General features: G+C 48.7%; 1 protein-coding gene across 2 annotated transcripts in view; it reads right to left on the bottom strand.

Moving 5' to 3' along the window:
• The window catches only part of DOCK1 (dedicator of cytokinesis 1), a 649,074-nt gene that overhangs the window by 79,095 nt on the left and 555,981 nt on the right, over positions 1 to 13,998 (bottom strand). For both annotated transcript variants that reach the window (XM_063962225.1, XM_063962224.1), the window contains exons 39-40: positions 5,953 to 6,042; positions 4,556 to 4,660 (exon numbers count right to left, since the gene is read on the bottom strand). In XM_063962225.1, the coding sequence (XP_063818295.1) occupies positions 4,556 to 4,660; positions 5,953 to 6,042 (195 nt within the window). The remainder of the gene's footprint in view (positions 1 to 4,555; positions 4,661 to 5,952; positions 6,043 to 13,998) is intronic.

A 13,998-nucleotide genomic window follows, 5' to 3' on the forward strand; every position in this document is an offset into this window, starting at 1 on the left:
TATAAATAAATCATCTATATATCGGCCATAGTAGACCAGATCCGCTCCGAGCTCGCCTCCCCACACATGCTCCTCCTCAAAAAACCCCATGTATAGGTTTGCGAAACTCGGAGCGAATCGGGCCCCCATGGCCGCACCTCGTGTCTGTAAATAAAATTGAGTGTCAAAAGTGAAATAATTATGTGTCAAAATAAATTGAATAGCTTTTAACACAAAATTCCGCAGAGAGTCTGAGAGTTTACCCTGTTTCAAATAATAATCAACTGCTGTAATGCCTTTATCGTGGGGTATGTTGGTTTATGGAAAATACACCAAGATTTGACCTCCTGCCAATCAAAGTGGGTTGTACAGACACACCCCTGAGCTCTCATTTTTAAACGTCCTTTCTAATGGTTGGTCAAGTCCCTCTGCGGTGGCAAGCTACACCCCTTAAACTTGGACCTCTACCACTGCATTCCCTGGTGGGCTGTTCATGCCCCATTCCAACACTGATGGCCACTGAGAAGCCAAATGACCATACTGTAACTCGTTTCAAGTGAATATTTTTGGCTAGAAGAGGTGGATTACGGAGGCCCAACCTGACATTTTGTCTATGGCTTCATGCTGCCTTAATCAGGCTCTGATCTTCTAATCTGTACGAAAGCCAGAATATGGTCAAGGGGCTTCTAGCGTAAAAAGCAGTGTATCTTGCTAATTCCAGCCTCCAGTTATGCCAGCCTGCACGGTCGGGGAAAGCCCTCTAAGTGAAGAACGGAACCCTAGCTGTTATTTGCAAATAAAACAAGAACATGACCTTACTTAACAAGCAAAAGGCAGTAATTACTTTATCTGGGACTCATAGTACTGTGCATATATGAACAGCCAGCAGACTGCGTCTGCCTATGTAACCTTTATTTAATGTTTGTAGCTCAATATTAGTGGCAATGCTTGCAGAAATAAAACAGGATATTATAGTTTTTAATAAGATTGCCAGCAGGCAATGGATTCCTACTTTTGCTGACCTACTTCTGTATAATATTTTTTTTATACGCACAGCTTTTATACACACTGTAAAAAAAATAGGTTTGATCTGGAGTATGTTATATAAGGTAAATTCAGCCCACATAAATGCATCAGAAGTAAATTATTGACAAGGGTGCGAAAGACTAATTGAAATAAAGGGGGTAAAGTAAGCTGATTTTAAATCAAAGCTCTTCGTCAGCAATGCATTAAACAGGCAATCAAACACTGCTGTTCCTTGCCTAATGCACAGGGTGGTGGCAGAACGACCCCCGCTGCCCAATGACTTGTGAAAACCTAGTAAATGCATGTCTGCACAAACTCAGACCCACTGGCTTGTGAAGGAAAATCAGCCCAGGATTAATAAAGATACTTAAAGCGCCATTCGCTACTTGCATTATTCACTCCTTTGCTGCACGCATAATGTGTCTAAGCTGGAAAATTGCTTGTTGGACTGAACCGACTCAGAATGTCAATGTTCTGTCTCACCAGCGGTAAGCTCCTGTACTGGGAGCTGTGGAGACACCTGCCCTGTCTCACAAGCGGATTACATAGCACAATGGCATTTAGCTTCACAGACCGGCGGCAAATAATTGGGTGAATCGAAGAGTCATACCTTATGATTAGGCAAAACTGTATAATGCACACGTCGCACAATTTACTGTCCTTTCTAGAATTATTACAATTTAGCTAAATTATATGGGATGTTAGTATGTATCCCCCCTTTGTAATAAATATATGCGCCAATCAAGAGAACTCACTAGTCAGCTGCTACTCACAAAGAGAGGCAGATGTATCAACCTGTAGAAGGCATAAGGAAATTATAAACCAGTGATATGTGCAAGGTGATACACGCACCAGCCAATCAGCTTCAATATGTAAATGAACAGCTAGGAGCTGATTGGCTGGTGCGTTTATCACCTTGCACATATCACTGGTTTATCACTTCCTTATGCCTTCTCCAGGTTAATACATCTGACCCTCTAGAGTCCTCTGTTAGAAGGACTATAGGTAACAATGGGAAGAAAATCTGTAAGAGAGCGCTAATCTGACACACTGTTTAGGTGGTCTAACTTGTCTAAAGCTGGATTTCTGTGTACTTACCCATACATGAAAATATAAAAATATATAAAAATCTGTTGACACTCTTCTAAAAGCATAATACAATTTATTAGAAAATTAGTACAATACTAGTACATTTTGAAATAATCAAGGTAGTACACAGGATTCCACTACTGTGTGTGGACGATCCGCTCTTCATATGAGTGTAGAATTCATAGTGATGTTGTCATCAAGTGGGTTTTGAACACATTTACCCTATGCGTTTCATCTCTTCAGAGACTTCCTCAGGGGTTAAATCTCTATACTTTCATTCAAGAGGGATATCCATTAGATCCCAAATTCGGTTTCTAAAGACTTTTTATGTTCTACTTAGATGTCTTAGTAATGTGGCCTTATGGGTAATGGGCTTCAAGCCTTCAACTTTTGTTGGGTATTAATTGTCCAATTGCTAGTGCGTGGTAGAACCTCAGAGGTTTTGTGGCAACCAAAATGCACCTATTGCTGAAATACAAAACGGATAGCTGCAAACCAGCATGGATCCTGTGTGGTAAGAACTGCACAGTGCTATATAGAATGGTCTAAACCAGGGGTAGCCAACCCTGGCCCTCGAGAGCCACCAACAGTTAACGTTTCCAGGTCTCGTCACAGAATCACAAGTGAAGTAATTAGCTTCACCTGCTGATCTTTTAAAATGTGTTCGTGAGTAATGAATACACCTGTGCACCAGCTCGTGGCCTGGAAAACATGAACTATTGGTAGCTCTCGAGGACCGGGGTTGGCTACTCCTGGTCTAAACTGTCCTGAACTGTGCATATGACTATTTTGTTACTGAGACTCCAACAGAAATCTGTGTAAAGTGCAGCCAGTGGTATTATAGCGGGCTGCTTTTCAATAGTCCCGGCCACTGCAATTGGCGCGGCTAAGTGGCAAGGTCCATGATCCAACAAGTCGCAGTTGCATGAGGGCACATATGTACAATACAGGTTCCAAAACAAGATAACAAACTCTCTTGTTTGCTGCTCCTGTCAGAGTGGCTGGTGTTAATCTCCTGGTTTAGGCGAGTAAACACTGGGCTTTCAGAATGCCTGTAACTGACTACCGGAACATAAAACTACATCGTGGTCATTGAAAGACCAAATTAGATTTTGTGCAGGTGTTTGTAAAAGCTGCAAAAGAACAGTTTCAATTACCATTAAATTACCATTTTGTTCTTTCTACAAGGAATGTATCCCTTATAAACTACAACAATGCCTGCTCAATCTGCCTCTTTCCACAGAGCGTTCTCTGCAATACATGACGACGATGGGACTCCGAAGCTGTGCATATGGAACCACGGGCGTGATGGAGAAGCTCTACAGTGTCTAGGTAGACAGTCCTTAGGTCGCCCCATATGGTCAACATGCATTAGGCTGACAGGGTCAAAAGGTCGACAGGTAAAAGGTAGACAGTCGGTAAGGTCAACAGGTAGAAAATATCGACAGGGTTAAAAGGTCCATATGACAACGGTCAACTAGTTTTTTAAGGTTATCTGGGTGTCATTTTGCATGTTTCATCATATGTGACCACAATCAGTGTAAATGTGTACGCCTGCCATGCTCCAGGCAAGGTTACTATTCCCAATTGTAGTCCACGAGGATAGTAAATCAAGAAAAAACATGGGAAAACAGGTATTAAAAACCCTAAAAAACTTGTGCGGACCATTTGTGTGATGACCGTTGTCATGTCGACCATATGGTGTCGACGTATTGACTGTCAAGTTAGACAATGTTGACCCATCATCCGGATACCAGCAACCACGCGTGATACTGTCTGAATTCTGTCGCATCTCCTCTTGTAACTGAATGTGCGCTACTGGCTGGTAATGGAGCGTTTACACACAGGCAATTGTCAGACAGCCATGGAGATGCGGCCTATGCAGAGTTGGGCATGTGTGTCATTTTTGGCTGTTTTTGGATGGATCTTATGCACCAAGGAGAGGGCTAGTACAAGTGTACACGGGGACAACGGGAGTCTAGGTTGGGACACAATACGGGTATAAATACATTTAATGCTACAAGACTTTAAAGACTACTGTCCCAAAAACTAAAACAAGCAAAATATTTTGGCTAAAAGAAAAGAGAACTTACATGTTTTTGATGCCATTTGCTGCCACATATGTTCTAATTAGAGCGCCATGTACAGTACATGATCAATAAAGTTAGAATATCTTTATTAAAAAAAAATATTGTTTACCAATTGCTAAGCAACAGAAGGCCTGCTACTGTATACCAGACAGCTACAGTATGGGGGCCAGATGCATCATCGCTTGGAAAGTGATAAAATGGAGAGTGAAAAAGTACCAGCCAATCAGCTCCTAACTGCCATTTTTCAAACACAGCCGGTGACATGGTAGTTAGGAGCTGATTGGCTGGTACTTTTTCACTCTCCATTTTATCACTTTCCAAGCGATGATGCATCTAGCCCTGGGTCTATTCCATGGGAGTCAGTAACTTACTCTAATGAATGTGGGAAATCCTTGTCCGTAATATCCAACCGCAAAATAGTCAGGTTTTGGTCGGATGACTTTCACAATGTTTTCAAAAAACTGCGCTTGTTTTTTCTGTAACAGAAAGTGAATTTTTAAAAATAAATAAATATACAGAATGGTGGAGAAGTCACCACAAAGGTTAAATAGCCCACTGTGCACAAGTAACATTGAAATCCTATTTAAATTCAACTCAGGGGTCTATTTACTAAGGGGGGACATTTACTAAGCAGTGAAAAGAGCGGAGAAGTGAGCCAGTGGAGAAGTTGCCCATGGCAACCAATCAGCATTGAAATGACATCTATAATTTGCATATTATAAAATTATACAGATCTGCTGATTGGTTGATGGGGCAACGTCTCCACTGGCTTACTTCTCCGCTCTTATCACTGCTTAGTAAATGTCCCCCTAAGCCTTGGACAGAGATAAAGTGGACGGAGATAAAGTACCAGCCAATCAGCTCCTAACTGCCATGTTACAAGCTGGGTTTGAAAAATGACAGTTATGTGCTGGTTTGCTGGTACTTTATCTCCATCCAGCTCCAGCGTATGTGCAGAACATAAGAATAGCTCTGGTACAGTGACAGTCTTTGGTCATACCTGTCCCATCTTTCTGAAGAAATGGCAACAGCCAGGAGATGATACTGCCATCGTATTAAATAAGGTGGGGGGGTGGGGGGGGGGGGGGAGATTTGCTGCAAGCACGCCGTGGGGGCCAATTTTGGGTGCAAAGTGTGCGGAGCGGGACCCCCCTGACCCATGGGCCCATGTATACCACACACCCTGCACCCACTGTTGATGTTCCATTGACATTACAACAATACTCCCCCCAAAACATCTATAGCGAGTTTGGTGGGCCTACATATTGACAATACGCCTGGTTTTCTGTTGCCACTTATCGCACAGATAGAAAACCTTTTGCGTAAAATACCGTAAATAGCATTTTTCACTTGTTCTAACACTGCCAGCATTCTGAGGTCCAGATCCTGCTTGCCGACTTTGTGAGTGTCGGCAGGAAGATTACTTCCGGTTTATAATGCCTAACATGCTTTTTCATTGTACGACGCTGCTGAAATCTTGTTGCACCGCATAACAATAGTAATAATATTAGTTATAAAATGACCCTGGTTTTGGGGACGGTCTCCCAGAAACAGAGAAAGAGTAAAGTAAACACTTGCAGATGGTGCCGGACTGTGAACCATTCACATCTCCCAATCTATAGTGACAATTCCCTACAAAACGGAGATATATCCTGACATGTTCTCGAATAACAATTTGGAACATGTGCAATGAAAATAGAAATCCCAACATGACAATCCATGGTGCTGAAACACACACCCGTCTGCATTGTAAGGAATCAGGACTTACCAGCAACTCACTCAGCTGTTCATAGTCGAACATCTCATTTTCATACTGTTCTGCCAGTTCTTTGCCCAGGGCAATGGCCTCCTCCCACATCTGTGCACACACCAAGATGTAGGCATCAATCTCTGATATAATCATTATTTACAATACAGGGATACATGGAATTCTTTTCATAGAGTCACGTTTTAGGTGGGTGAAAGAACAAATACCCGAATGCTTAAATGCTTATATAGAGGTCACAGGTTAAAAAATAAATTATGTTGAACATATTTAAACAAGTATATACAGTTCAGCTACTGCAGGTGTATACAGTCCGCTCAGTAACACCCAGCCTTTAACCACTTAACTGACGATTTATTTAGCCAAAAACCGCTCCGAAATTGTCGAGTTTTTTTTAATGAGTGAATTAGGTGATGAACATGAATTTAACCCTATCCCAAATGATTTTAGTTAAAAAAAAGAAAGAAAATATTTTAATTTTTTACATTCTTTCTCCTAAACATCGAAACATCATTCGGGAACATTGCGACTTTCATTTTGACAGCCAGGACAGCCTCCAGGTATACGGGGGGAGGGGGGGGGGGGGGGTCTGGGGGTGGCTTGGGAGGGTTAATTTACACTCCCCATTGGCTGCAGCCGCTGGAGGGGGGGATCCTGCCATGCTAACTGATAATCGGCAGCACGGCAATCAGTAGGGGAGAGTGCAGGGAGGCAGAGGGACCATCCGGTCCCTCTGACAGCAGCAGCGGATGGAAGTTTCCCTTCCCTGCCGCTGCTAACACTCTCCATCTGACTGGTCGCATCCTGTGCCACCAGGTCAGATAGAGCACTTGCAGGCGCAACCATGACAGGAAAGTGGTTAATACAGATTAGTGTCAAAATGCCGGGGCAGATGTATACAGCCTGGAGAAGTGATAAAGCAGTGATAAGTGCAAGGTGATAACGCACCAGCCAATCAGCTACTGTCATTTTTCAAACCTGTAATGATTGGCTGGTGTGTTATCACCTTCCACTTATCACTGCTTTATCACTTCTCCAGGTTTAATACATCTGCCCCATCTTCACATGCTTCTTGCTTTTATCCTCATGCTCCATCCTCAAAACTGCACCAAATTAATATTTTAATCTGTAACAAAGGGCCTAATTCAGACCTGAACGCTCCTCTGCATTTTTGCAGAGGGCTGCGATAGGATAGGTGCTGCCCATAGAGCGTGAAAACACGCCCCGTACAAGTATGCGAACGCATGTGTACGCCACGCGACAACTTCACCAGACAGCGGACAGCTGCAAATCCATTTGCAAGTCACTTACCATCTAATAATTTTTCCATTCTGTGCAGTGTGTGCGTAGCCCAGGACTTACTCCTACAGTGCGATACAATCAGACTGATCGGAGGCCGGAGCAGACGTCACACACCCTCCCTGAAAACGCTTGTGAACGCCTGTGTTTTCCTGACACTCCCTGAAAACGGCCAGTTACCACCCCCCAAACGTCCGCTTCCTGTCAATCACCTTGCGTACACCTAACGATCGTAATTTTCGCACCATTCTGTCGCTGTTTGAGCTCGCACACGTGCAGTCATTCGATAATCGGCCGCTGTGCGATTTCGCACAACAGCGAACAGGTCTGAATGAGGCCCAAAGTCCGCAACTGTCGTCTGCTTAGCTTTCCTGACTGAATGGTGTTAGCGAACAGCCTGCACACGACACGGGTAATAAATCAGATATTCCTGAACTTTTTGGAGAACATGCTGCTGTTTTTGATACATGAACAGGTGCGTAAAAACCCCCAAAACAAAATAAGACAAAATGCTATAAAATTCTGCATTCCCTATTCTTGCCTTAATAAAACACACACACACACACACACACACACACACACACACACACCTACACACACACGCGCGCGCACTACATGCGTGGGAGGACGACAGGCCGTGAAGACTGCACATCATCTCAGGGAAGCTTCAATAGATATATAAATGTACATTTACTTTTCAGGTGGATGTTATGTAATGAGAACAGTCAAAATGTCAAGTCGCTGGGGTAACCTACATGCTTCACAGAGAGTTGTAAATTCTCTTTTATTGCCTGTGGGGATTGTGGCAATCAATCACTCATTCCCTGTAATGTGCCTGCCACTACTGCTATCTGTGCAAGTACCATCACAAACCCTAAGGACTGCCATATTTTCCGAAGCAGGGAATGTGCCACATGTCAGGGCAAATATAGAGATTAAAGCGGGTGACACTGACTGCTACGCGTCTTGTTGTGTGCAAAATGAACTTATGAAAAGGACACACATTCTTCTGCTGTTCCAGGAATCACCGGCCAGACACGTGACTTTCTCTCCGCCGACAAAAGGGGAGATAGATTGCGCTAGTACTGTGTCATTACAGAGCATATCTGGGTATGATTTCCATCTCTATTACACAATGCTCAGTTCTTTATCAAGCAAAGGCCCTTTGTCACCAACCGTTCCGTTAATAGGAGAACTGTCCTTGTGATAGATAGCCAGAGCGGATCTTCTGGGTCAGTCTCCGAAAAAGAAATTTCACCACATAATAAAATGATGAATTTTAAAGTGTGCGGGTCTTCTGCACATACCAGAGGCGAGAGGCGGACGCTTTGTAGGGTGAGAAAAAGTGTATACTCCGCGCTATATGTACACTGTATTAGGTTAAACTATAGTGTGCAGTCTGTCATATAGAATAATTGACTCAGTAGAACTAAAAAGATACGTATAAATAAATTCTTTATCCAATAATCATTAAAAATGACACATTTCAAACAAACAAGCAGCATATACTTAGCAACAAATAATTAATAAGTATTAATGATAATTAATATAGCATACAATATGGTAGGATTTCTTTGTTATAATGCCGTATAAAATTGAAATACACTGGCGTCCCAGTGCTTAATAAAATGTCCCGCAAGGAATAATCACAGCCTTGTAAAGATGAGCTTTTATATAAATTGGTGTATAGTTACCCATGTGCTGGTTCCTGAGAATTTAAATGAACAGGGTCCGTTTGGATATCTGTGCACATATACGGGTATATACTTAGTTGAGCTGATTAAAGCTGGTTTGGAAACTGCTGTGTAATTACCACGGCTGTGCTCCAGGCAAATGGAAATGCTTGATAACCTGTATATAGGACTCCAAAGAACTCACTTCCTCGTCACGGGTGTTAGACCTCACTGCGGAGGCCAGCAGCAGTCACTCAGTGCGGGTGAACGGAGTCCTGGACGTCTACAGCACAGCAACGCGTTTCGTCTCCTTGGCAACCGGAGACTTCCTCAAGCCGGATCCGTCTTGAGGAAGTCTCCGGTTGCCAAGGAGACGAAACGCGTTGACGCCCACTTTCTATGTCCAGTTGTTCGGCAATACCCACTGATTGATCCCGCATACGGCTTCTCACAGCCACAATCCATCACGGCCTGGTAAACGCCGGGCGCTTCAGCCGGCGGCTTTCAGCTGGAGCACTGACATCGATTCCTGTGCTGTGCTGTAGACGTCCAGGACTCCGTTCACCCGCTGCTGGCCTCCGCAGTGAGGTCTAACACCCGTGACGAGGAAGTGAGTTCTTTGGAGTCCTATATACAGGTTATCAAGCATTTCCATTTGCCTGGAGCACAGCCGTGGTAATTACACGGCAGTTTTCAAACCAGCTTTAATCAGCTCAACTGAGTATATACCCGTATGGAGAGAGAATTGACTACATAGGAGAGGAATGAGTTAAACATTCTGTGAGGGGTGGACCTAGCTGTTAGGTAGTACAGCCTTAGGAAAAGGGGGAGGGTTAGGGTATATATAGGCTGGAGTGGCCATTTTGGGTCTCTTTGCAAGTGAATTTCCTTGGGGTGAGTGCTGCTTGGCAGATTTTCACCCTTACTTTATTTCAATTTAAAAGTTTTATAAACTAGGTAGAATGGCCTCCAGCCGCCCACGCCGGTCCGCTGGTGCCCCAGCCCGTTACCAGTCCGGTGAGGCTGGTCCCGGGGCAGGGGTGTCCGGCTCTGACGAGGCCGTAACTTCCCCTGGGGCCTCTCAGATGGCTGGGGGTTCGGAGCGCAGAACGCGCTCCTCTGGCGACCCTGTGTTAGTTGGCAGCGTCGGGTTTGCCTCTGCAGGCGGGCGCGGTCGGCGGCCTGGGGCGGCTCGGAGGTCTGGCCTCCCGGAGAGGGGCGAACAACAGCCCTCGCCTCCGGGGCCGGCCAGGGGTGCAGGGAATGCGGGAGCCCGCGGGCGCACGTTGGCGCGCCTCGCCGGGCGCCTTTCGGCTCCCTCTCCTTCGACTCCCGCACACTCACGCTTGCCGGGGCCGGATAGAGGCCCCGGGCGGGTGGTGAGAGCCGGGAGGGAGGTATTTACGATCCAGGCCAGGCCCGTCACGGGGCCCAGCGCTGGATCGGCGGGCGCACAAACAGAGACCTCAGCGGAGGGCGCCCGGGCAGTGCGTGGTGGGGCGTGCGCGCGCGGCTCCGGCGGCGTCTCTCGCGCACGTGTGCGCGCAGCGACGCCGCAGCGCTCTGTATCCCCCCAGCCCTCCTTGTTGCGGCCGGTTTCCGGCGGGACGAGGGGGGGGAGGATGCCTGGCGGGGATCAACCAGGTTTCTGGGGGAATAAGCCCAGCGGTGCTGAGGGCACAGCATCGCTGGCACATAGTGTTACAAGGAGCGGGGCCAACCAGGCTGGGCGAGCTGGCTCCGTCCGGCGGCAGGTTGGCCTCAGGGAAGGGGCAGAGCGAGGGCCAGCCATCACTCCCAGGGGGCCGGGGCAGGCCGGTGCAGGTCGTATGGAGGGGTGTATATCCGGGGTGAGGTATCCTACCATGGCGGACCCCTCCCCCCAGGGCCGACCTGGCCGCGGTACGGATGGGTCCTGGCTGCCCATGCCCAGCGGCGGGTCTACTCGCCGCGTGCCTCCCATACGGCAGCCATCGGGCGACGTCTCTACGTCACGGGGTCACGCTGAACCGCAAGGCGCGTTTGCGTCGGCCCTCGCCGTGGCCCCGGAGCTCGAGGGCGGGTCCGGGGGGGTGCCGGCCGGATCAGGCGCCGGGGCGTTGTCGGCCGCCCAGAGGGTAGCGCGTGCGTGCCGGGAGCTTGGTGCGGCCGCGGCACAGCTGCATCAGCAGCCGCGGCGAGACGAGAGTGTGCAGTCATCTGGCACGCCTGCGCCTGGACGGGCTAGGCGCACGCCACTGTTTGTGTCCGGGTCCTCTCTCCCTCTTCTGCCCACAGATGTTCACGCAGATACAGGGGTACCGGAATCGGAAGATGAGGACGTTACGTACGTCGCACCTGAGGAATCTGAATCTGACCAATCTACGGCTTCAGGTGAGGCGGTACAGTCGGAGTCGTTTGCACGTACGCCCTCGGGTTCGCGCAGCTCTTCCCTTTCCTCCTCTTCTTCCTCTTCTTCCTCCTCCTCCCTTTCTTCGGCAGCGTCCGACGTCAGTAGCACGACAAAGGCGAAGAAAAGGGCAACCAAATACGCCAGGAAGGCAGCTGGCCAACAGGAGAGGCGTAAGAGGCGAAGGAGGCTTAGCAAAGAATCTCGCAGGGCCAGGAAGCGACGCGACCTGCCAGGCGTGGTCCGCTGCGAGTATACCGCTGTCATGCGGGGGCTTAGGGATAGCTGCAGCAAGAGGATTCGCAGGGGGGACTACGTAGATGTCTTCGTCTTGACTAAAGACGCTAAAAGAGAGTTTAAGGCAGCAACCGCTAAGAAAGGAATAGGGGCCGAGGCGTTCCGCACGTTTGATAACTGGCTGGCGGGTTTTTGGGTTTTCGCGGCTTGTTACCTTGAGGACAGGCCAGAGGAACATATGAATGTCATCCGGTACCTACATCTCGTGCACGATATGCAACGCACGTCGGCGGGTAACGAATGGCGTAGGTATGATGAGGAATTCCGGGAGAAGCAGGACGGGTTGTACGTTATGGACTTCGGTTTCAAGGACGTGGAGGTATGGCTTAAGGTCACCAGGGCCTCGCAGCAGGCCAAGGAGCCCCGGAGCGCAGGGGCGGACGGACACCGTGCTGGGCCGTCCGCCCATGCGCCCGGCGCGGACGGCGGGTCGGCCAAGACAGGTAGGTCGGCCGTCCGGGCTGAGAAACAGCCCGCAAAGAAAGGATTATGTTTCGCGTTTAACAACGCTGCATGTTCCTACGGCAAGCAGTGTCTGTTCCGTCACGCTTGCCTCCATTGCGGGGGTTCCCACCCTGCCTCCTCCTGCTTCAAGAATACTCGGCAGGGTCCCCGTTCTAAGCAATCCTACTCGAGAGGGACACCCGGCGGGGGCGCTCCACAGGGCGCCAACGCCAATTAGGTTAAAGGCTATGCGTAAATGGTTGGATTGGTATCCGAATAAGGAGGATGCCAGGTTTTTATACGAAGGTTTTAGTTTTGGTTTCCGCTTGCCTGTTGCGAGCGATGTTACAGTTCGGGCGCGGAGGAACCTCCAGTCTGCTCGGGCCTTGCCTTTCGTGTTGCGGGAAAAAGTCGATAAGGAGGTCAGGCTGGGCAGGATGGAGGGGCCATTTGCAACACCCCCAGTGGCGGATCTCGTCATCTCCCCGGTGGGAGTGGTACCCAAGAAAACACCCGGGTCCTTCCGACTGATCCAACACCTTTCCTACCCAGCGGGGTCCTCGGTCAACGACGCTATACCTCCAGGTCATTGCTCGGTAGTGTACCAGTCGTTTGACGAGGCGCTTAATTTGGTCCGCAGCTACGGCGCTGGGGCCCTCATGGCAAAGATTGACGTCGAATCCGCTTTTAGGTTGCTACCACTCCATCCGGACTCATTCCGTTTTATGGGTTTCCGGATTGGGTCGGAATATTTCATTGACAAATGTTTGCCGATGGGGTGTTCCGTTTCATGCTCGTATTTTGAACGTTTTAGCACCTTCCTGCATTGGTGCGTGGAGTCTTCGTCGGGTGGGCACGGGGTTGCCCACTACCTCGATGATTTCCTTTGTACGGGGCCGGCGTGTTCGCCGCGGTGCGGCAACCTGCTTTTCAGTATACGAGCATTGTTTTGTCATTTCGGAGTGCCAGTGGCCGAGGACAAAACGGAGGGACCGATCTCTTGCCTGTCATTTCTGGGAATCGAGATCGACACGGTGTCAGGCGAGTGTCGCCTTCCTTTGGACAAAGTGGCTAAGCTTCGCGAAGCCATTGGCCAATTCATGGGTTCGCGTAAGGTTAAGCTGCGGCAGGCGCAATCCTTGCTGGGCATGTTTAACTTTGCTTGTCGGGTCATCCCGATGGGCAGGGTTTTTTGCCGGAAGCTTGAAAGAGCGACTGCGGGGTGTGCCAGGCCGCACCACTTTGTACGCTTGTCCGCGGAGTTAAAAAGGGATCTGGCAGTATGGGCCTCGTTCCTGGAGGATTTCAACGGTGTGCGCATATGGCAGGCACCAACGGTCGACAGCGCCAGATTGCAGCTTTTCACCGACGCGGCAGGAGCCTCCGGTTTTGGTTGCTATCTTGAGGGATCTTGGTGCGCGGCATCGTGGCCAGCAGACTGGCACCAGGCGGGTTTCACTAAGGACCTTCTGCTCCTGGAACTCTTTCCCATCATGGTTGCGCTGGAAATCTGGGGCGAGCGGTTAGCGCATCGCAGCATCCTGTTCAGATGCGACAATCTGGGCGTGGTGCACGCGATTAACAACCAGAGGGCAAAATCGCTGGTAGTGCTTCGGGTGCTAGGGCAGTTGCTGCTTACTTGCCTGCGCAGGAATGTGTGGTTTCGGGCACAACACGTACCGGGTCTAGAAAATGGGGTCGCTGACGCGCTATCGCGAGGACAATGGGAGAGGTTTTACTGGTTGGCTCCCGAGGCCCAGGAACGAGGTTTTCATTGTCCCGGTTATGTCTGGCAGGTCATCAAGCCGGACTGGAAGGTCTAGCACTGCGTTCGGTCGCGCCATCCACGCTTAAGGCTTACAAGCAGGCCTGGAGCGAATGGGAAGAATTTGCTAGAGGACGGAAGCAACGAGGTAAGAGCGGGCATCGGATGATGCTTTCTTTTAT

The sequence above is a fragment of the Pseudophryne corroboree genome, chromosome 3, assembly GCF_028390025.1.
Source record: "Pseudophryne corroboree isolate aPseCor3 chromosome 3, aPseCor3.hap2, whole genome shotgun sequence".
Classification (NCBI taxonomy): Eukaryota; Metazoa; Chordata; class Amphibia; order Anura; family Myobatrachidae; genus Pseudophryne; species Pseudophryne corroboree.